At 41.6% G+C, this 22,494-nt stretch overlaps 1 protein-coding gene across 1 annotated transcript; it reads right to left on the bottom strand.

Annotated features, from left to right (window-relative positions):
- Positions 1–181: 181 nt before the first annotated feature.
- On the bottom strand, positions 182–4,599 carry LOC120524697. The gene is made up of 11 exons (XM_039746509.1): positions 3,847–4,599; positions 3,654–3,772; positions 3,416–3,578; positions 2,401–2,520; positions 1,781–1,990; positions 1,577–1,698; positions 1,300–1,501; positions 1,099–1,220; positions 668–878; positions 392–512; positions 182–295 (listed from the first exon to the last, which is right to left on the bottom strand). The coding sequence occupies exons 1-11, from the start codon at positions 4,514–4,516 to the stop codon at positions 235–237; spliced, it is 2,121 nt and encodes a 706-aa protein (XP_039602443.1). The 5' UTR covers positions 4,517–4,599; the 3' UTR covers positions 182–234.
- Positions 4,600–22,494: the final 17,895 nt, after the last annotated feature.

Here is a 22,494-nt window from a genome sequence, read left to right as displayed (position 1 = left end):
TGCCACCATCCTATTAGATTTATCTACAAGGAAACCTTGTCTGAGAACAGATCAGAAATGCCATTACATTGCAGAGCCTGTCCTATCAACTTACCCATTATATTGACTTGATCAAGGGATCCATCAGGTAGTGTCAAAATCATTCCAGAGGCTTCACAGGTGGGGATGTACAGCACGGTGGTCTGCTTGTGGCAGGGATGGATGAGGGCACAACGTGTACAGGGCATTTCATGGTTACCCTCTCTTGTACACCATTCTCCAGTGTATAGAGGACAACAAGAACATGATGGGAATGCTACAAAGAGAACATTCGTGGAAGAGACTTTAGCAAAAGCTTATTAAATCTCAGTGGTTTCTTGCATCTGGACGTCTCCCGTCCAACTCTGCTTACCTCTGTATGCACATGACAACTCTTATAACCTGCAGTGAAGACAATAGTCTTGCCCTCTTCACCAAATGGTACTGGCATTCTTTGGGAGCATCTAGGACCACTACTGGGTGGTGAGATTTATCTAAGAACACAAAGAAAGCAAGGACAACACAATCAGATCTTCCAGCTGGTGTAAGAGCATAATCTTGAATTGCTAAGGTAGGTAGACACATTTTGAAAGTTTACTTAATTTCTTGAGGGCCTAAAACACACAAAGTGGCAAGCGTATATACTCACCCAGTACTTGAACCTGACCCAGCAAGCTACTGGGAAGCTCCAGAGACATGCTGGATGCTCCACAAGCTATGTGAGGTGGCTTAAGTGTAGAGGGCTTTATAGGTGTAGACAGTGGCAATGGTGGGTGCCAGCTCACAGGACATTTCATGTTCACCACAATTTGGGGACCAGCACGGGGCTTGTAGACAATAGTCAATGTATAGTAATGATTCTAAGGAAGAAAAAGGTTGTGCCACCGTTTAGTACAAGTGTATTTAGGGATAAACTTAAAAACCAATGGTACAACCAAACCATTTGGCAGATTAAGTCAGCTTCCTAGCAATCAACTTGCTTGCAGCCAACATCTTAAATATGAAGTGTTCCCTATTTGCCAGCCTTGCATAAGAGGCCTTTAGCCAGTAACAGACAAATTGACAAAACTCCAGTCTTACCACAATTCGGATATGGCAAGCCTTATAGGGAGTTTCAAAGAGGATCCCATGCGGTTTCTTCATTAAATGGTAGCCACAGCTTTTGGGAGCCGTGTGTACCAATACTTCATGATGGAAGGCATCTGTTCACAAAGTCACATACATTCTCTTAAGCTCAATTCTACAATTATCTTGTCAATTGTTAATCTAAGGTCATCTTACCTAGAACTTTAACCTGATCTAGGGAGCCTAGAGGTAGCAGAACACTCATGCTAGAGGCTTTGCAAAGAGGACTAGGCTTGCTGGGTGATGTGGTTACAGGTGCCGTTGTGGTAGTCCAGTGAGAGCTGGGACATCTCATGGCAACTACTACTGGCTGCCCATTTCTTGGCTTATATACTACTTCTAGTATATAATGGTTACTCTGCAATACAAAAAATTGCTCAAAAATGTATGGGTTATGAAGTACAACACCCTCAAACCATCATCAATCACATACCTCCATATGGACATGACACGATGTATAGCTTGCAGTAAACACCAGATCATGGCCTCTCCTCAGCAACTGATAGTGACATCTCTCAGCCAATGGTTGCACTGCCACCTCCTGGTGGTTTTTGTCTAATAGAAATGTAAAGTATTTTACTAGATGTAAAGCATCACACCACAGTACCATGTGTAGCCAACAGCCATTTCTACTCACCCTTCACTTTGACCTGGTCTGGCACAGCACCAGGCAGCAGCACATCCATAGTGGAAGTGTGGCAAGATACCTTTGGATGAGACACTGGAGGAACAGTGGAATGGGGAGTAGTCACATGTTCCCCAGAGTGTATTGGGCACCTCATGTCCAATACATTCTCCTTGTGGTTAGGACTGGTGTATCTCACCGTCAGGATATAGTAGCTCCCCTGTTAAATAAACTTGGATTAAACCCATCAAGGCAACGGTCATTGCAGAGTCCCAGCCACAATGGGTCATGCTTAGTTAAGACAACATGTAGGACTCTAGGTGCAGTGAAGATCATACAAATTCATACTAGATGAATAAAACTGGATTAATGTGATAGGATGTGTCAGATGCCAATTAACATATAGGCTTGCATAAATTGATCAGGCAAATTCTAAAAATTGCCCATGTAGGCAATTCAAGTACAACTCTGAAGGTTTCCAGAATCTCATGCTCATGGAAATGCCTCAATGACTCCCCATTTAAAAAAAGTTTTAGCAGTGACCCAAAAGGGCAGAGGAATCCCCAGTAAAAGTGCACCATTAAGCTCATTTTCCAGACAATGCAAATGCCTCACACCTTTCCCAGACTCACCTCTCTTAACATAGCAGCCTTTGTATGAAACAGTAAAGAAAATCCTTCCAAAAGCATCTTTCAAAAATACATATTTGCATCTCCTAGCAAGTGGACGTGCAGGGACCCAATGGAGGTGATCTGTTGGAAAGGTGGTACAGTTAAGCTCCATTTTAAACAAATTCTTGAATGGTGTTCATTGAAAGTCAGTTTCAGACACTGAACTGTAGATTTAATAAGAGATGGGAAATTACTTCTGCAACTGTACGTAGATAATGGTAAATTTGGTATGGAGGAAGCAACAAAACTCTTGACTGGCTATCAGGGCTACACTTTCCTTTGCACGTTTTGTTTAAAGCAAATTCTTGAAGCCTTGGTTGTAAGACGTTTAGCAGATGGAGACCTCTACTTCCAGTTACTGCAGTGGTTTTGGCATTAGCCTCCCTACTTCATATTTGAAGCAAAAATGCCCGGCTTGCTTATGGAACCTGCAAGTTTTCATACTCTTTCAAATTTTTAAGAAGACATCCAGTCCTATGTAGGCCATAGCAGCTATTGCCCAATGTCAAGCAACAGGTGAATGACTGAGCATACTCTTAGCTTAATTAAAATACTTGGTAAGATCCTACTATAAATTGGACCCAAAAAACACCCCACCACACTGCACTTAAGGGATAATCCAGCTCCTTGCCGCTTTGGAAGGACATTTCTAACCACAAGGTAATTAATATTACACTAACCTGGACTTCCGTTCAACATTAAAATACTATAAAAAGCTAGCAGAAAGAACGAAGAAAAAAAAAAAGCCAGCAGAGTCCATTTGGAGATGGAGTTTATGTGGTAGCTCCGGACAGGTTCTACACAAATAGAGAGTTTTGCAGTCAACAAGATAGCTCTTGAAAGATCTGCGTCCACGGCCGTAATACCACCTTTTCAATTACCAATGGAGGGGCCACTCACGACTACACCCAACTCCAGTAGATGGGTCACAATCTCATGCAGGCAACTGGAAGCAAGCAGTTGCTCAGAGACTCACCTTTCACTTTTAGGTCATCAGGAGACCCTGAAGGGAGCCCAACAGTCATGCTGGTGTCATTGCAGAGCACAGCTGGTGGAAGGCCAACAGAAACATCTCCTGCTGGACAGGCAAGGGACACCTTCTCATTTTGCCAGAGAAGAGTCAGGACATAGCAGCCTCTCTACAACACACACAAAAAAGTTACAGTACAACTTCTGTAGGGGGCAGCAAGTTACAGATGAACTAAAATTCTTACTATTTTCTGCACATTACAGCCATCATTGTATGATGTAAAAATGAAGGATCCAGGTCTCTTCTCCATTTTGTACTTGCATTGGTGAGCAATTCTGGTTACTTGCACAAGGGAAGAATTCACTAGAAGGAGGCAAATAAAAATTAATTTACTCAACATTACTGTATCATAGACTTGCAGTTTACACCATACTTACACCTCACTTTCAGATCTTCAGGAGAGCCAAAAAACTGGGCTGACATGGACATTTGACCACAACTGGTTTCATACGGCAACACAGCCACTTCATGACAAACCTGCTTAGGAGGAGCAATAAGCTTCTTTCGGTAAGACCCCAGCTCAGGACTCCAAGCACCACTATGCTCACTGTCATGGGCCTCTCTATCCCGCAGTAGTTCAAACTCCTCTAAATCAGCTCCATGGGGAGCATCAGCATACACAACAGGATCACTCAATTCACCTCCAGCTATAGCTTTTTGATTATAATAAATGGCTTTCACAGCTTTAGCTACCTTCTTATCATGACTTACCACACCAATAGTCAATTCTTTCTGTTTCATTGAAACATTTACCTCCTTCACATCGAGTACTTCAAAACCCTGATATAATGGATCTCCTGAACCATCTTTAGCACCATCTTCAAACCCATAACTTATACCTTCATCAGAAGGCAACACAGGAGAAATTAATGAATCTTTATTCACTAAAGCCAATACCTTTTCAGAGCTTATGTTTTGTACTGTTGGATTAGAATCCTCCTTCCAGACCCCCGTAAACCCTTCTACTCTAATCATACAATTCATTCCAGAGAGCCATACTAATAGAAACAAAGGCAGCACTGCCTGCCCTTGTAACCACATCATCATGAGCTCAAATCCCAAAGACAAACCCAAAAGCAGACCCTTTCAAGCACAAGCACTCATAAATGAGGCACACACCAAAACAAAAAAAAAATGTTATGTAAAAGTTTCAAACCCAAACTCAGCAGCCTTTCTATTTATAATGAGACACAAGTAACACCTGACATGCAATTGTCCTTAATGATACTCAATTAGGATTTTTTTGATGGTGCCTTGTTAGAAAACTCCATGCAGATTATTTCCTTGTCCAATCACCGGTACAATTATGCTTTTTCATCTAATATGGTGCTCAAAATTACACACCATATTTAAGATCCAGTTTAACAGCGTATGATTCAGTTAACGAGGGTGGAGCTTTCAATTACATTCGTCAGTGTTTCTAATATTAAAAGTGGAGTTGATGACTTTATGCTTCATGAGTATCCAACTTAAAGAAAGAAGGATAATTCAAACATCTATTTCATTCATTTAGTGGATCTGGTATTTTCATGTGAGGGTTGTGTTGTATTTTTCTGTCCTTCCTCAGACACATCACTTGTGATCCTCCAACAGTGCACTTCATGATGTTTTTTCCATGAAGTTGAAGTTCATTTTTTGAAAATGAATTCAAAAGTCATGTTCATACAACATTAGCTTGTAACAAGAAATTTTGACTAAGGCAGTATGGTGACACGGTGACTAGCACTGCTGCCTGAAGGATCCAGCATGCCGGGTCCAAATCCTGTGTCTGTGTGGAGTTTGCGTTTCTTCCACAGGTATGCAGGAGGTTCTTCTCCTGTTCCTTCATTTTTTTTCTCACAGGAGTGGGTATCTCTTTGGTTGATTGGCTGACATATCTCTGTCTGTGTGAGAGTGGACCTTGTGAACATTTACGTTTGGTGACTTCATTGTACCTGACAATGCTGGCGATGACTTTGGAAACTCATGAATCCAATTTTTCAATAGGTTTGAGAAAGTAATTTTGGGTTTATTGTTGCAAACCTCAGAACCGATATACTATTTAGAAACAGTGGTTACCAACTCCGGTCCTAGTGGACCACCATGGCTGCCGTTTTTCATTCTAATCCTTTTCTTAATGAGTGACGTGTTTTTTGCTGCGAATTAACTTCTTTTGAACTAATTTTAATTGACTTACTCTGGAAGACTCAGACCTTTTAATTGTTTCTTTTTCATTAATTAGCAGCCAAACAATAATGAGATAAAAAACGAGCCAAACCAACTGGTTGTCCATCATACAATATCTGAAAATAAAGAAAGATGAAGGTCTCAGGAATGTCGATCTGCTTAGGTCCCTAAAACATTTGACCAGTGCTCTTAAAAAAGAGAAAATCAACTGTTTTGTAAATGTCTGCTAATGCACTACAAGGGCACCAACTAGCTGCAAAAATAAAGAATGGGTTTCATTAACGACAAGAATTGGTGTCTAATTAAGCAACTGGGGGGACTGAAATTGTATGGTGTTGGAGGGCCTGACTTAATTGGACTTCTGTTGGTTCACTTACTTCATGTTTCATTTCTGTTTGGGTGCCATTTAAGGGAAAAAATGAAGCAATTCAGTGGAACAAAGAAGAAATTCAGGGGAACAAATCTTAAAAAGGCAATTTAATTAAAATGAATCAACAAGAAGTTGATTAGCATAAACAGGGCACTAATTTAAAAAAAGGGTTAGAATGAAAACCTGCAGCCACAGTGGTCCACCAGGACCGGAGATGGTGGTGACTCCTGCTTTAGGACCCCACATATAGTGAACATAACTCTCCCAGTCCACTCCTCAAACCTCCACCTTATCGTGAAAGAGGGTTTGGCGTGTCCCAACGATCCTAGGAGCTCTGTTGTCCGGGGCTTTATGCCCCTGGTCACCCAAGGCAAACTGGTCCTAGGTGAGAGATGAGACAAAGTGCGGTTCAATAGACCTCCTATGACGAAGACAAAATTTGGACGGCGTTTTCCCTTGCCCGGACTTGGGTCACCGGGGCCCCCCTCTGGAGCCAGGCCTGGAGGTGGGGCTCGATGGCGAGCGCCTGGTGACCAGGCCTGCACCAATGGGGCTCGGCCGGGCACATCCCAAAGAGGCAGCGTGGGTCCCCCTTCTCATGGGCTCGCTACCTATGGGAGGGGCCAAGGAGGTCGGGTGCAGTGTGAGTTGGGTGGTGGCCGAAGGCAGGGACCTTGGCGGTCCGATCCTTGGCTACAGAAGCTGGCTCTTGAGACGTGGAATGTCACCTCTCTGATGGGGAAGTAGTCTGAGCTATTGCACGTGGTCGGGAGGTTCCGGCTAGATATAGTCGGGCTCACCTCAATGCACAGCTTGGACTCTGGAACCAATATCCTTGAGAGGGGCTGGACTCTCTACCACTCTGGAGATGCCACCAGTGAGAGGCATGGCACAATACAATACAATACAGTTTATTTTTGTATAGCCCAAAATCACACAGGAAGTGCCGCAATGGGCTTTAACAGGCCCTGCCTTTGACAGCCCCCAGCCTTGACTCTCTGAGAAGACAAGGAAAAACTCCCAATAAAACCTTGTAGGGAAAAATGGAAGAAACCTCGGGAAAGGCAGTTCAAAGAGACCCCTTTCCAGGTAGGTTGGGCGTGCAGTGGGTGTCAAAAGTAGGGGTCAATACAATACAATATACACAACAGAACAATTCCTTAAGACAGCATAATAATAAAAATTTTAGAATTACGGTTTAACAGTAGATGATATGACATAATTAGGTTTGGATATTTTTAGAGTCCTGGAGACCTCATCCATCTAGCTGCCTCCCCATTTGGCCATGCCACGGCTGAAACGTTGCTCCGATGAAAGGACCCTCTTTCCCATGATTCCTGTGATCCTCCATCAGGGATGACTTTACCATAGGCAGGCAAACAACTTGGCAGGTGGGCGTGGCACCAATGGCCACATTTGGGTACCGAGAAAGAAACAGAATAGGTGAGGGTTAGTATTCAAATATAATTATCATGTTACTTATGTTATAGTGCTAATGACTAACAACAGAGATGCAGTATGTACAGTTAATCAGCAGCTCTAGTCAGGATATGCTAAACTGAAGTAGTGAGTCTTCAGCCGGGATTTAAAGGCTGAGACTGAGGGGGCATCTCTTATGGAAGCAGGAAGACCATTCCACAGTTTAGGGGCCCTGTAACTAAAAGCTCGACCTCCCACTGTTATTTTATTAATCCTTGGAATCCTAAGCAGACCGGCATCTTGAGATCTTAATGTGCGCTCAGGTTTGTAAGTCATGATAAGTTCAGACAAGTAAGCGGACCTTGGCCATTTAATGCTTTATATGTTAAAAGGAGGATTTTGAAATCTGCCCTAAACTTAACTGGGAGCCAGTGTAAAGATTTAAGAACTGGGGTTATGTGTTCATATTTTCTTGTTCTTGTAATAATTCTTGCAGCGCATTTTGGATTAACTGGAGGCTGTATAGAGAACAGTTTGAACAGCCAGTGAACACCGCATTGCAGTAGTCAATCCTACTAGAGATAAATGCATGAATTAATTTCTCACAATCCTGTTTATTTAGAAAGCGCCTTAATTTCCTAACATTTTTAAGATGGGAAAAAAACATGTTTTGGACGACTTTGTAATATGCTTTAAATGACATGCTAGAGTCAAAGATAACTCCTAGATTGCGGGCTGATTCAGTAAAATTAATTGGGATTCCAACTGAGTTAAATGACGACAAAATATTGCTGTGATCAGCGTCATTCCCTCAACAATTAACATCTCTGTTTTATCTGTATTTAAAGACAAGTAGTTCTCATTCATCCATTCCTTTAATTCACTAACACAACTAATTAAAGACAACATCGGAGAAACTTCATTTGATTTAAATGAAAGGTATAACTGGGTGTCATCTGCATACAGTGAAAATTAACATTATGTTTCCTAATGAGAGATCCCAGTGGAAGCATGTAAAGTGAAAACAGTAAAGGTCCCAGTACTGAGCCCTGCGGGACACCATATTGAACTTCTGTGTATAATGATGGAGTACTGTCTGCACATTTCTGTACATACTGGAATCGATTTGATAAATAAGAACTGAACCAAGCGAGCACGGGGCCTGTAAGCCCAACATCGTTTTCTAGCCTGTGCAGTAAAATAGAATGGTCAATGGTGTCAAATGCTGCACTTAAGTCCAACAACATAATTACAGTGGAATTTCCTTCATCAGAGGATATCAGAATGTCATTTACAACCCGTGTTAGTGCCGTTTCTGTACTATGACAAGTGAGAAAGCCAGACTGGAATTTCTCAAATAAATTGTAATGCGTAAGGTGTGACTGAAGCTGACTGGCGACTACTTTCTCTAGTATTTTAGAGAGAAATGGTAAATTTGAAATAGGCCTATAGTTATTTAGTATGTGTGGGTCTAGGTCTGACTTTTTAAGTAAAGGTTTAATGACTGACACTTTTAGTGCATCAGGTACTGTGCCATGCAGTAATGAACTATTGATAATGTTAGAATAGGCTGCAAGAACATCCATTGCACTTTTACTAGTTTTGTTGGCACTGGATCTAGGGAACAAGTAGTGGGCTTCATTTTAGTAATTAAAGTTAAGACTTCCTGGTGAGTTACAGGATTAAAATTATTAAAGTGCTGAATGCAATGTGACAGGGTCTGCTAAGCTAGTATTTGGTTTGTACTGTGATGCTGAGATCTGGGATCTTATATTTTTAATTTTCTCATTGAAGAAGTTCATAAAGTCTGTACTGCTAATATCTGTTGGTATTTTGCACTGTTGATCTGAATTCCCATTTGTTAATTTAGCCACTGCTCTAAAAAGTACCCTAGGATTTTTATTATTGCTATCTATTAATGTAGAATAGTATTCTGAGCGAGCTTTAAAGAGGGCTTTTTATATTTATTAACACTCTCTGTCCATGCAATTTGAAAGACATGTAGCTTTGTTGTTCTCCATCTGCTCCAGTTTTCGACACTCTAATTTAAGAGCTCGAGTATTTTCATTAAACCAGGGAGAGTTTCTATGTGCTTTGATCACTTTTGTTTTAGGGGAGCCACTGTGTCCAGAGCATCTCTCAAGGTCACATTATAATGTGATATTAGCTGATCTAAATTGTTTTCCACGTTTACATTTGATGTTAACTGATCTAAATGGTTTTCCACAATTACACTCGACTTACTCAAGGTATCTATAAATTTTGAAGCAGAATTACAATCTAGATGTCGCACTGTCTTTGTTTTAATCTGCGAGTGCTGGCATGGGCAGAACTAAATCAAACGTAATTAAGAAGTGATCGGAAATAACTACATTTAATGGAGTAATATTTAAATTTTGAATTTCAACTTTGTAAGTTATAATTAAATCTAATGTATGGTTATGATTATGAGTTGGACCTTTGACAATCTGACAAAATCCTACTGAATTTAACAAATAAGTAAAACATTTGCTAAAAGTGTCAGTTTCCACATCAATGTGTACATTAAAATCCCCATCAGAACTACGTGATCATAATTTATAGCCAAATCAGACAGAAGGTTGCTAAATTCAGTCATGAACAATGAATATGGCCCTGGTGGTCTGTAGACTAGCAGTATAATTGTGTTGGAATCTGTTTTAATATTTAAAATGAATGCCTCAAAGGATGTAAAGTTGCCTAAATTTTTAGGAGTGATTTGCATTTTGTTACAATGAATTATTCCAAGGCCTCCTCCTCGACCAGAATCTCTAGACTTATGAAGGAGCAGTATCCATCTGGTGACGCCTCAGCTAGGGAACAGTGTCACATTTACTAAGCCAGGTTTCAGTAAGAAGACACAGATCAGATTTTGTACTTAATATTATATCATTTACCAAAACAGCTTTAGTGCCAAGAGAGCGAATGTTCAATAAACAGCATTTAAAACTGCATGGTTCTTTCTGAACTGCTGATATATTTTTGTTTTAATTTGAATTAAATTTCTATTACAGATGCCCCTGGTGGAGTGTCTGGTTTTATCCCTTGGTCTAATTATACACCTTATTTTTGGTTATCAATTAATTTATGGTTTGTATCAAGACTAAATTTACTGGATGCCCCACAACAGGGATTATGGGTAACAGCTTCAGGAAAATAACAGGTGGGATAAACAACAGCCTGTGATTTAAGATCACATGACTGCGGCCTGGATGGTGCTCTAATCAGTCAACCAGGCAGTTTTGCTGCCATATTTTGGGATAATACATAAGATCCCTCCAGTTAGGATGAAGACCATCTCTTCTGAAAAATCCAGGCCTTTCCCAAAAATCATCCCAATTGTTCACAAATGCTATGCTTTTATTTGCACACCAGGTTTCTAGCCAGCAGTGAAAGGAATGCAATCTGCTATAAATCACATCCCTCTATATAATCTTGGTAAGGGACCAGATACAATTAAATTCCGACATTTTGTTTTAGCTTTGGTGCATAGAGATGAAGTTCGCTTTAATACCTCAGATTGCTGTAAATAAATATCATTAGTGCCGACATGCAGCAATAAGGTAGATACTTCATCGTCGGCAACACGGTCCAATCCGGCCTTTATGCCAGAAATCTTGGCCCCTGCAAGGCACTTAACATTAACTGCTGGTTTAACATAGTTTGGAATTCTAACATTCCGCACTATGGAATCGCCAATTATGAGCACTTTATTATTCTCAGTTTCCACAGGCTGCGGAGAGCTGAGAACCTGTTCTGGGTCGAATTGGTGACCTGGGTGCTGGGGACTAAATTTTGGATTCTTAGACCCCCGTCTTACTGTTACCCACTCGCCCTGTGGCTGAATTGGTGCTGCTGATTTTGGCCTCGCACTGACTACAGTGGGACCTGGAGAGACTGAAGCCGAATCAGATGTAGCGAATTGTCTAAACAAACCGAGTCGATCCAATTTTGGTTTGCCTAATCGCTATCAGATTCCTAACGCGTCCTCCAATTGCGTATTTTCCCGACCAACTCTAAATTAACTAAACATTTTTGGCAGGTGAAGCTATCTGCACTGTCGGCCGGAAAACCTGAGCTGTACATACTGCAGGACACACAACATATAAACGTGCCCTCGATGGGCAGAGAGCAGATAGAACTTACATTAAATGTTGAAGTCATCTTTGCCGTTTTATAGGTGCTTGGCGCTTTCCGTGTTCAGCTGAATCACCGTCGCTTTAAGTTTCCACCACCCGCTGAGCGATCGACTTTAATTTCTCAATGCCGTTTATTTCTACTGGTCAGCTGCCGGCTTTACCTCAGGTGAACTTGCTCGGGTGCTTTCGAAGGGCTACGTGCCTGTGGGAGACGCCGCCGCTCTCTGCGTCCGCTCGCTGATCCGCTCTCTGCTTCCGCTCGCTGATCCGCTCTCTCTCACAGATTGTCCATAATGAACACCATGTTCAAGCATAGGGGTGTTCATATGTGCACTTGGTACCAGGACACCCTAGGCCTCAGTTGAATGATCGACTTTGTGGTCATGTCATCGGACTTGCGGCCACATGTCTTGGACACTCGGGTGAAGAGAGGGGCGGAGCTGTCAACTGATCACCACCTGGTGGTGAGTTGGCTTCGGTGGTGGGGGAAGATGCCGGTTAGGCCTGGTAGACCCAAACGTGTTTTGAGGGTCTGCTGGGAACGTCTGGCATAGTCCCCTGTCAGAAGTTGCTTCAACTCCCACCTCCGGCAGAATTTCTACCACGTCCCGAGGGAGGTGGGGGACATTGAATCCGAATGGGCCATATTCCGTGCCTCTATTGTTGAGTTGGCTGACTAGAGCTGTGGCCGTAAGGTGGTCGGTGCCTGTCGTGGCAGCCATCCCCGAACACGTGGGACTCTGGAGGCAGCTAATAGGAACCGATAGGCCAAGCGGAATGCAGCTTTGGTGGTTGCTGAGGCAAAAACTCAGGCATGGGAGGAGTTTGGGGAGGCCATGGAGAACGATTTTCGGACAGCTTCGAGGAGATTCTGGTCCACCGTCCGGCGTCTCAGGAGGGGGAAGAAGTGCAGTGTCAACACTGTATATGGTGGGGATGGTGAGCTGCTGACCTCCACTAGGGACGTTGTGGGTCGGTGGGGGGAGTACTTTGAAGACCTCCTCAATCCCACTAACATGCCTTCCAATGAGGAAGCAGAGCCTGAGGACTCAAAGGTGGGCTGCCCCATCTCTGGGACTGAGGACACCGAGGTGGTTGAATCCTGGAGGGTGCATGGGAGTTTGCCCAACCAGTGTACATGTGTTTTTTGGACTTGGAAAAGACGTTCGACCATGTCCCTCGGGAATCCTGTGAGGGTGCTCGGTGGTATGGCGTACCGGACCCCTGATAAGAGCTGTTCGGTCCCTGTACAACCAGTGTCCTTGCTTGTTCCGCATTGCCGTTAAGTCGAGCCCATTTCCAGTGAGAGATGGACTCCGCCATCCGCGATCTCTTGGGGAGAGATTCTGCCCCAAGTGGAGGAGTTCAAGTATCTCGGTGTCTTGTTCACGAGTGAGGGAAGAATGGAGCGTGAGATCGACAGGCGGATCGGTGTGGCGTCCGCAGTGATGCGGGCTGTGCATCGGTCTGTCATGGTAAAAAAGGAGCTGAGCCGTAAGGCAAGGCTCTCAATTTACCAGTCGATCTATGTTCCTACCCTCACCTATGGTCATGAGCTATGGGTAGTGACCGAAAGAACGAGATCGCGAATGAGTTTCCTTCGCAGGGTGTCTGGGCTTTCCATTAAAGATAGGGTGAGAAGCTTAGTCATCCAGGAGGAGCTCAGAGTGGAGCTACTGCTTCTCCTCATCTAGAGGAGCCAGATGAGGTGACTCGGGCATCTGATCAGGATGCCTACTGGACGCCTCACTGGTAAGGTGTTCCAGGCACGTCCAACCGGGATGAGGCCTCGGGGAAGACCCAGGACATGCTGGATGGAGTATGTCTCCCGGCTGGCCTGGGAACGCCTTGGGATTCTCCCGGAAGAGCTAGATGAAGTGGCCTCTCTGTTCAAGCTGCTGCCTCCACGACCCGACCTCGGATAAGCGGAAGAGGATGGATGGAACTCTCCCAGTAGACATTAAGTAAATATGTTCTATCTGTTCGGCTTTATCTCATGTACTGAGCAGGCTTTTTCTGCCTAGACTGTAATAACACTAACAGTTACCCTGAACTGTGGCTCATTACTTCATGTTGCCTGGATTGATTCTTCATGTTTATAGTGTGCCCCGTCTCTTGGGGATCTGTGATGAGCCAAGATGATAGAGGTATTGGGAGACAGAAGGGAAAGACGACAAGTTTATTATCTCTGTAATGCTTTTGCCTACGGAGTTAAAAGTGTCAGTTTATGGGCTACCTGATTGTTTTTACCTAAGATCACAACTAATTATAGGTCTCGGTCACAACCTAAAGAAGAAAAAGTATTCAAAAGTATTATCTCATCTTACAGGCTTCAAGTCCAAGAAAATGTTTTTATAAGAGACTTGCCTAACTAGCAAGGACCAGCATGGACTGAAGAGAGACTGGATCGGTCAAATACTTCATTCCAACTATGACCTAGGTCAAGAACTGGTCTCTTATAATCATGTGTTTACATTCTCTTAAAGTGGAAAAAGTGAAATAGTACGTTGATCACATCAACTTATATACAGACTAGACATTATGCCCGTTACAATAACGGGTGCTAGAACAGTAGTGCATAAACATTAGTAAGAACAGTCTATATTAAATGGCAAGGGACCTTGTTTGTGGCTGTAATATGCATCTCTGTATTGTGTGCCTTTAATTTTCTCTCTCAGTAATACTGGTTTGTATTTCTGTAAAATGTCTGACAGTAATACAGTGGAACCTCGGTTCATGGCCAATGTAACCCGATTTGGTCGTGAACCGAAGTAATTTCCCCCATAGGATTGTATGTAAATACAATTAATCTGTTCCAAACTGTATGAACTGTATATACATATATACTTTAAGTTTTTAAGCACAAATATAGTTAATTATACCATTGAATGCACAGCGTAATAGTAAACTAAATGTAAAAACATTGAATAACACTAAGAAAACCTTGAACAACAGAGAAAACTAACACTGCTAGAGTTCGCGCTATAGCCATACGACCCGCTCGCTAAAAACACGTTTTTTTAATGAGTTTTAAGTGCACGGAAAAAAATGAACATTTGAAAAATCCGTACTTTAATAAACAACCAAGAAAAGTAACATTGCAACAATTCACGCGCATGCCTGTGTGTGTGTGTCTCTCTCGCAGGCCTGCGTGTGTGTGTCTGTCTCTCGCGTGCACCTGTGTGTGTGTGTCTGTCTCGCGCACAACTGTGTGTGTGTGTGTCTGTCTGTCTGTCTTGTAGGCTCGCCTGTGTGTGTGTGAGTCTTTCTCTCTGCACACACAGGGAATGCACAGGAAGAGACTGAACACATGCTGTGTGACCCCGCGCATGCTCACTTCACCAGAAGACACACACACATGGACACCTGGACGCACACAGGGGTTTTATTAAAGAGGATAATGGTGTCTGTTTTAGATCTTTTAATCAGCTTATGTCTAATTGAATTCTCATTAGCGTTACGTTTACCCCCAGGAAAACAAGCCACAAACAGACATTTTTCAAAGGAGAAAAATCTTGTGCAGCAGAAACACAAATACTAAAATGTCAACAAAAATACACTAGGAAAGCTACGTGGATCGATTGCTTTGTTTATATAATACATTTTGAACCCGTTATCAACTCACATTTTGCAATGGGCAAAAAAGAAGCCCGTTTCTTTGTGTACTTTAATCGCCCGACTCTTCATGCTTTGATCAACAAACACATTTGTGTAGGGTTCTGCCTCTTCACTGTTCTCAGGCAGTGATGGATGAATGAATCATACATTGGGGATTCACCCATGGTGTTCCATGAACACTGATGGAGCTCTAGAATGCTTTCCAGCACCTTCCACATGAAGTCTGCTTGACTGACATCTTTATGAACACTCTTGTTGTAGAAGATACATGTTTTTCAAAGCACCATTTCAGTAGATGTCAAAGATATGGCAATAGTATCTTGGGCATGATAGGGCAAAATTTTAGGGTTATGAAATTCCACTTTTGTTTGACATTGATACATATTGTTACAGGATTCTGAAGAGTACTTTGCCTTCTAATGTCTTTCTTGTCCTTCCACTTTATACCACGTTTCTCCGAAAATAAGCCCTAGCATGATTTTCAGGCTGCTCTGTAATATAAGCCCTAGTCAAGACCATCAGCTGAAAATTAAGACGCCTAAGGTAAGGTTTATACTTCACGCGATGTGACACATGTGCCTGAAACATCCATTAAATTCCAAGGACACCCTCCTTGAAAAGGATGTTTAATGATTACATCCATCGATTGTGGGATGTACCCATTGCAGCAGCATCGGCAAGACAGAAATAAAATCCCTTGACGGGCATCAGCTCATCGCAAGATGAACACAAGCACACACATACACTGGCATCATTGTAGCTTCACCAAATCTTCATGTCTTTGGATGGAAAACTGAACACGCTGTGGAAAACCACCAGGAAAAACATGCAAACTCCAGGCAGGAAACACAAGGGACGTGACTTCCTGTGAGAGAGCAGCACTACCACTCTGCCACCCCATTAGTGTAACTATTAACAGTATTCATTATTTTAACAAAGTTAATGATTTATCTGTAAATGTAACATACATATTTTAATGCATATCATCATTAAAGCGATATCAAGTATAAATCTAAGAATTCAAAATATGCAGAAAGCTGGAATATCATAAATGTAATGTGTTGTGTGGAGATCTATTGCTGCTTGCCGCTGCTGTCAGTTGAGGAGGAAGCCCCAGAAGCGCATTGCGATTAACAACTGGGTCGGTTTTAAGACGGTCTACTTTAATGACAAAGTAAAGCATGAGATTAAAGTGGACATTGAGCCATAAAGGAAAAGAAAATCCGAACACATTTCTCCAGTTTTGATGTCACTACACTGGTTACCTGTGTCATTCAGGATTGACTTTAAAACTCTGCTTATGGTTTATAAAGCCTTAAATAATCTCGCTCCATCTTATATATCGGAATGTCTGACACCTTATATTCCAAATCTTAACCTTAGATCCTCAAATGAGTGTCTCCTTAGAATTCCAAGCACAAAGCATAAAAGAAGTGGTGAGGCGGCCTTCTGCTGCTATGCACGTAAAATCTGGAATAGCCCGTCAATAGGAATTCGCCAGGCTAATACAGTAGAGCACTTTAAAAGACTTTAATGACAAAGTAAAGCACGGGATTAAAGTGGACATTGAGCCATAGAGGGAAAAAAAATTACTTAATAAAAATGTCTATTGTGTAATTAGAATGGAAATTTTGGCTTTAAACTCAAATACACCGCCGTACAATCTGATGGTATTATAAGTAAGAAAAAAAAACAAAAAGTGTGGCTGGAGTAGCAACAAATTCAGGGTTTCAATGTGGAGAGTTATATTATTTCAGAAGATGGCATGACTAATTTGGATAAATGTTATTGTTGTACATGAATAAGATCCACTGAAAATACGTGCTAGTGCATCTTTAGGAGCAAAGATAAATAAGACGCAATCTTTTTTTGGGGGAAATACAGTAGCAATCATTTTGGCCAGAAGCCGTTTTTCCACAACACAGCTTCACTCAACAAAAGGCACCAGGCATAGAGCATATTATTAATACCATGCCATCAACATCACTTTTCCTTTATGATAAATTTTAAGGAGATTGAGAGAAGTGTAAACATTCTCTATTGTGGTACAGTAATTTTGAACAAGCTAAAATGTAGCAACACCATAATGGGTTTAATATGTCTGCCTGGGAAAGTTTCCATTTGTACTCAACCATTGCTTTGTACAGTATGTAGAAATATATTAAAAATGTGGCAGTTTAGATACCATTACTGCCTCCAGGAGAGCCTTCAGTATAACCAAAGAGGTTTTTTTCTTTATTAATTTTATTGCAATCCATACAAAGCAATCAAGTTTTTACAAAAAGAAAAATTGAGTTAAGGACAGATCGATCCCCACCCCTGATAGAGAGAGCAAGCCAAACGGCGTGAAATTTAAGGCTTATAAACATACCTAAATTAATAAATTCTCTGTTCTTTATGAGCTTTTTTCAAAACATGGCAGGATCTAATCAGTAATATTTTAAAATAAGTCTGAACGGATCCTCTAACTGAGTATTTGATTTTTTCCAATTTCAAATAGTATAACGCATCAGTATCCCACTGACTTAAAAGAGGAGAGTTTGGGTTCTTCCTGTTTATCAGAATAAGTCTGCGTGCCAAAAGTGTAGTGAATGTAATCACAATTTGTTTGTCTTTCTCCACTTTAAACCCATCTGGAAGATTCCCAAACACAGCTATTAATGGGTTAGGAGGGATTGTGAGTCCAAGGCTATCTGAAAGGTAATTAAAAATGTTTGTCCAGAATAATGTTAATTTATTGCAGGCCCAGAACATGTGACCCAGTGAGGCTGGGACTTGGTTGCAGCGTTCGCAGGTTGGATCATGCCCTGGAAACATTTTGGAGAGTTTTAGTCGAGACAGATGTGCTCGATATATAATTTTAAGTTGTATAATTGTATGCTTTGTGCATATGGAGCTTGAGTGAATTCTCTGCATTGCTTCTTTCCACTCTTTTTCTGATATATTAATTGAGAGATCTTTTTTCCCAGTGTCCTCTTGGATCTTTGAAAGGGAGGGATTGTAAAATGATTTTATATATTGTAGAGATGATGTCTAAGTCCTTGATATTGAGCAAAACTGTTTCCAGCATGGATGAGGGTGCATGATTAGGAAAATTGGGAAGGTTCTGTTTAGCAAAGTTTCCGATTTGAAGATAGTGAAAGAAATGGGTAGCTGGAATGTTAAATTTGGAATGTAATTGTTCATAGGATGCAAGGACGTTGTCTATATAAAGATCTCTAAGCAAGTTAATTCCAAATATTAAAAACTGCATATGTTTGCGAAGGTTGAAAGAGGTGATTCTCTTGTAGAGGTGCCACAGATAGAAGCTTCTCCGTCTTAAAATGCTTTCTACATTGGTTAAATATTCTAAGTGAGTGAAGCACAATTGGGTTATTAATATATTGCTGATAACGTCTGTTTATTGGAGCAGAGAGCAGAGAATACAAAGAAGTACTGCAGGATTTTACTTCTATTGCGGACCAAGCCTGTGTATGTTCTTCTATTTGTGTCCAGGTTCTTATCGCCTGTATATTTGCTGGAAAACTGGAAGTTAGGTAGAGCCATGCCGCCTTCTGCCTTTAGTCTTTGTAGGGTCGCTCTTTGGATGTGTGGATGTTTTGAATTCCAAATAAATTAGGTTATTGTTGAATTTAATTGCTTAAAGAATGATTTATTAATGTATATTGGAATGTTTTGGAATAAAAAAGGAGCATAGGAAGAATATTCATCTTAACAGTGTTAATTCTTCCAGCTAGTGTGAGATTAAGGGTTGACCATCTATGCAATTTTTGGTTAATTTTTTCCATGCAGACGGCAAACTTTTGTTGATAAAGAGCTTTATGTTTACCCCTAGGTATTTAGATACCCTATTTTTTATCATTGCAGAACAGTTTAGTCTAATATTATATGCTTGAGAATTCACTGGAAAGAGTACACTTTTATTCAGATTGATTCTGAGACCAGAGATCTTTTGAAATTCTGTCAGTGCTGTTAAGACTGCAGGCACAGAATTTTCTGGGTCTGATATGTACAGTACCATATCATCTGCATATAATGAAATTTTCTGTTCCAGTCCTTCTCTGCTAATCCCCTTTTTCTGATCAGTATTTCGACAATGTATTGCCAGTGGTTCAATGGCAATTGCAAACAGTAGCGGTGACAAGGGCATACTTGTCTAGTACCACGTTTTAGTTTAAAGTACTATAGTCTGAGCAAGTGTTGTTGATACAAACTGAAGCTTCTGGGTTAGTTTACAGTAATTTGATCCATGCACAAATGTTCGGGACAAACCCAAACTTCTCCAATGTAATGTTATAATAAGTTTGTTATAATATTAAGAATTGTGTCACTGTATTTGTTTTAAATCTTTTTAAATGTATTTTTCATTCTTTTTCTGTGTAACATGCCATGAAGAGCTTAGCCAGATGTAGCACAGAGTGTCAGCATTCAGAATTGCTGGGCCAAGCAAAGCATAAAGACTGACAGGGACAGCTGTTGTCAGCCCTAAAAGGACTAAGTGTTATTTGACCTGCCTGTTTGATGCTTAGCACAAGTTTGTCTACCTTCTTTGGTAATTGTACTGGGGATTTGGTCGTGTGGACACAATATAAAAGAGGTTGGCAACTTTGAGGACCTGAGTGAGTGGAAGCGATTGACTCAAAAGCCACCTCCGTTGTGACAGAAAAAGCAGTTTCTACGACCGAATCCCGAAAGCAAAAGAAACTAAAAGACCTCTTGATTGAAAGATGAAACTGGCTGGTCTTTCCTATCTGTACAGCAACGTAAGCCACATTAAACAAGCTAAGTATATTCTGTCTTTTCTGTGACTTTGTCGCCGCCTATCGCTGAAAAGAGGGATATCAACATTATAATTTATAATTATTTAAATAAAGGTTTATTAAAATGCCACAATATAAAAGAACATATTTTCCAAGGAGCTAACACTCCCATCGGAAACATAATTGGCGCTGCGAGCAGGATTGTGTCGATATTAATAACAATTAATATTCATAAATCATAATTTTATGATGAATAATATTTTTAAAACATATGCTTTGGATAATGCCGACAGAGGTGGTCTCAGCCAGTTCCCTGGGTGGTCGCGCGCACTGTTATGGACAGCCGTGGCCAAGTTATTTAATAATTATACAGCCCCAATTGCATGGCCCGAGTTAGAGGGGGAAGTGACTCCTTCCAATGTCCAACAGGCGGTATTGGCACTCAGGCTAGGCGCAGGGGAAAAAGGAACAACAAGCAGCCGGTGAAATAGGCTGGCTTTTATTAACTGCAGTGCGTGAGTTGGATCATAAACTGCAGAATATGATTATAGAGTGTGGGGAACTCAAACAAGAAATAGAAAACTTACAAGATAAGCACCTGATTACTTGAGAATGCATGGAAAATCACGACGTCTCGGGCGAACGAGTGGGAAGCTAAATGTACTACGCTAGCTGTCTGTTTAGTGCATGCTAAGCGCCGTAAACAAGGCAAAACACACCCCATTTCCTCTTTTAAAATACGAGCTATAATGCAAGGCAATTGGAACCCAGAAACATGGGATTGCAGAATACATAACTCAGATAGTGGCGGCGATATCTGGGAAGCGGCGATGAGGGCGGAGAGAGCGACGTATAATACTGATACGTGTACAATTATAGATGCGAGACCGGTCGTGCAAAATAAAGCCAAGGGGCACCCCGGTGGACAGCACAGGGTAACGCGGACCGTACGCGATTTTACACAAGCAGAGTTTCTGGAACTCAGTAAACAATATAGACAGAAATTAGGCGAGAGCTTGATGCAGTGGATTTTACGTATGTGAGATGAAGGGGGTGATTGTTGTCAATTGACAGATACAGAGATCAAACATTTAGGCTCTATCACCACGAATTCGAAATTAAAAAATGTATTATGAGGGAGACAGAATCAAGCGATCGTATCAATAGTGGAATGGGTTGTAAACGCCGTGAAACATGCATATCCAGACACGAGAGACGCGGAAGACATTGAGAGATCTTGGCGTACAGCTTCTGAAGCAATTCAGTAGCTGCGAGAAATGGGTGTGCAGGCAGCTATTTATAAAGCCACGCCAGGAGTTGTGTTTGCTGGCCCTGATAATGAAGCTTTCACTTCCGGAATGCAAACCCGTTTAATAAAAAATGCATCGCATCATTTAAAAGGGGCTCTATTATCTATGCTCGCTGGAGTTAATCAGCAGACAGTATGGGATGTGGCCGCATTATTGGGTCAGTTAGATGAATTGGGAGCAACGGTATCGGCTGGGCAGAGACCAGTTAGAGCCATAACAGGACATACAATACAAAGAATAAGCCGTACAAAGATGGTGCGTGATCTGATACAAGCAGGAATACATAAAATTGATATCGATGGCAAACCAACAGGGGAAATTTTTCAGAGATGGCAAGCTCCGAGAAAGTCTAAAAAAGACGAGGGCAGAATCCCTCCAACCGCACCGCCTAGTGAGGAGGAAACAAAACACTCCGAACACAAACTGAAATGTTTTTTTAACTTTCCGAACGAGTGGCGCGCACCTCAACCAACATATTGAGGAGAGGGCAGGTCTCCTGTAGGCGGGGAGGTACGGCTCATTAATGCAGGAGACCGATGCTCGTACGTCCTGCTAACCATTTACTGGGGTAAGGAAAAAAAACACATCAGGTTATGGCACTTATGGATACTGGGGCAGAAGTCACTTTAATTCATGGGAATCCACATAACTTTTCAGGACCAATTGTAAATGTAAGCGGATCACGGAGGCTCAGATATCCAGGAGAAACTAATCACAGTACACTTAGCAATAGGAAAGTCACCCTCTTTTAAAGCTAAGGTGCTCATTTCAGAATTGCCTGAATATATTCTGGGGATAGATATTCTTACTGGAAAGTCATTCCAAACAGAATGGGGAACATTTTCTTTTGGGATTCGTAATGTCATGTGTAGAATAGTAAAAGCAATAGTAAAGGAAAGGCAAAATGGACCCCTTTAGAAATTCCAGTCCCTGACACACCTGTAAATTTAAAACAGTATTGTTTGCCAGGAGGTTTGCAAGAAATAGAAGAAACAGTGGAAGAGTTATTGCGGGTAGGAGTTATTCGACCTGCAGTTAGCCCTTTCAATTCTCCTGTGTGGCCAGTCAGAAAACCGGATGGTTCATGGAGAATGACAATCGATTACAGAGGTCTAAATGCTAAAGCACCGCAATTGACTGCTGCAGTTCCTGATATTGTGACCATCATAGAAGACACCATGGCTAATGCAGGAGAGTGGCATGCTGTTATTGACCTGGCTAATGC

The sequence above is a fragment of the Polypterus senegalus genome, chromosome 2, assembly GCF_016835505.1.
Source record: "Polypterus senegalus isolate Bchr_013 chromosome 2, ASM1683550v1, whole genome shotgun sequence".
Taxonomy (NCBI): Eukaryota; Metazoa; Chordata; class Cladistia; order Polypteriformes; family Polypteridae; genus Polypterus; species Polypterus senegalus.
This window is presented reverse-complemented; position numbering and strand designations above follow the sequence as displayed.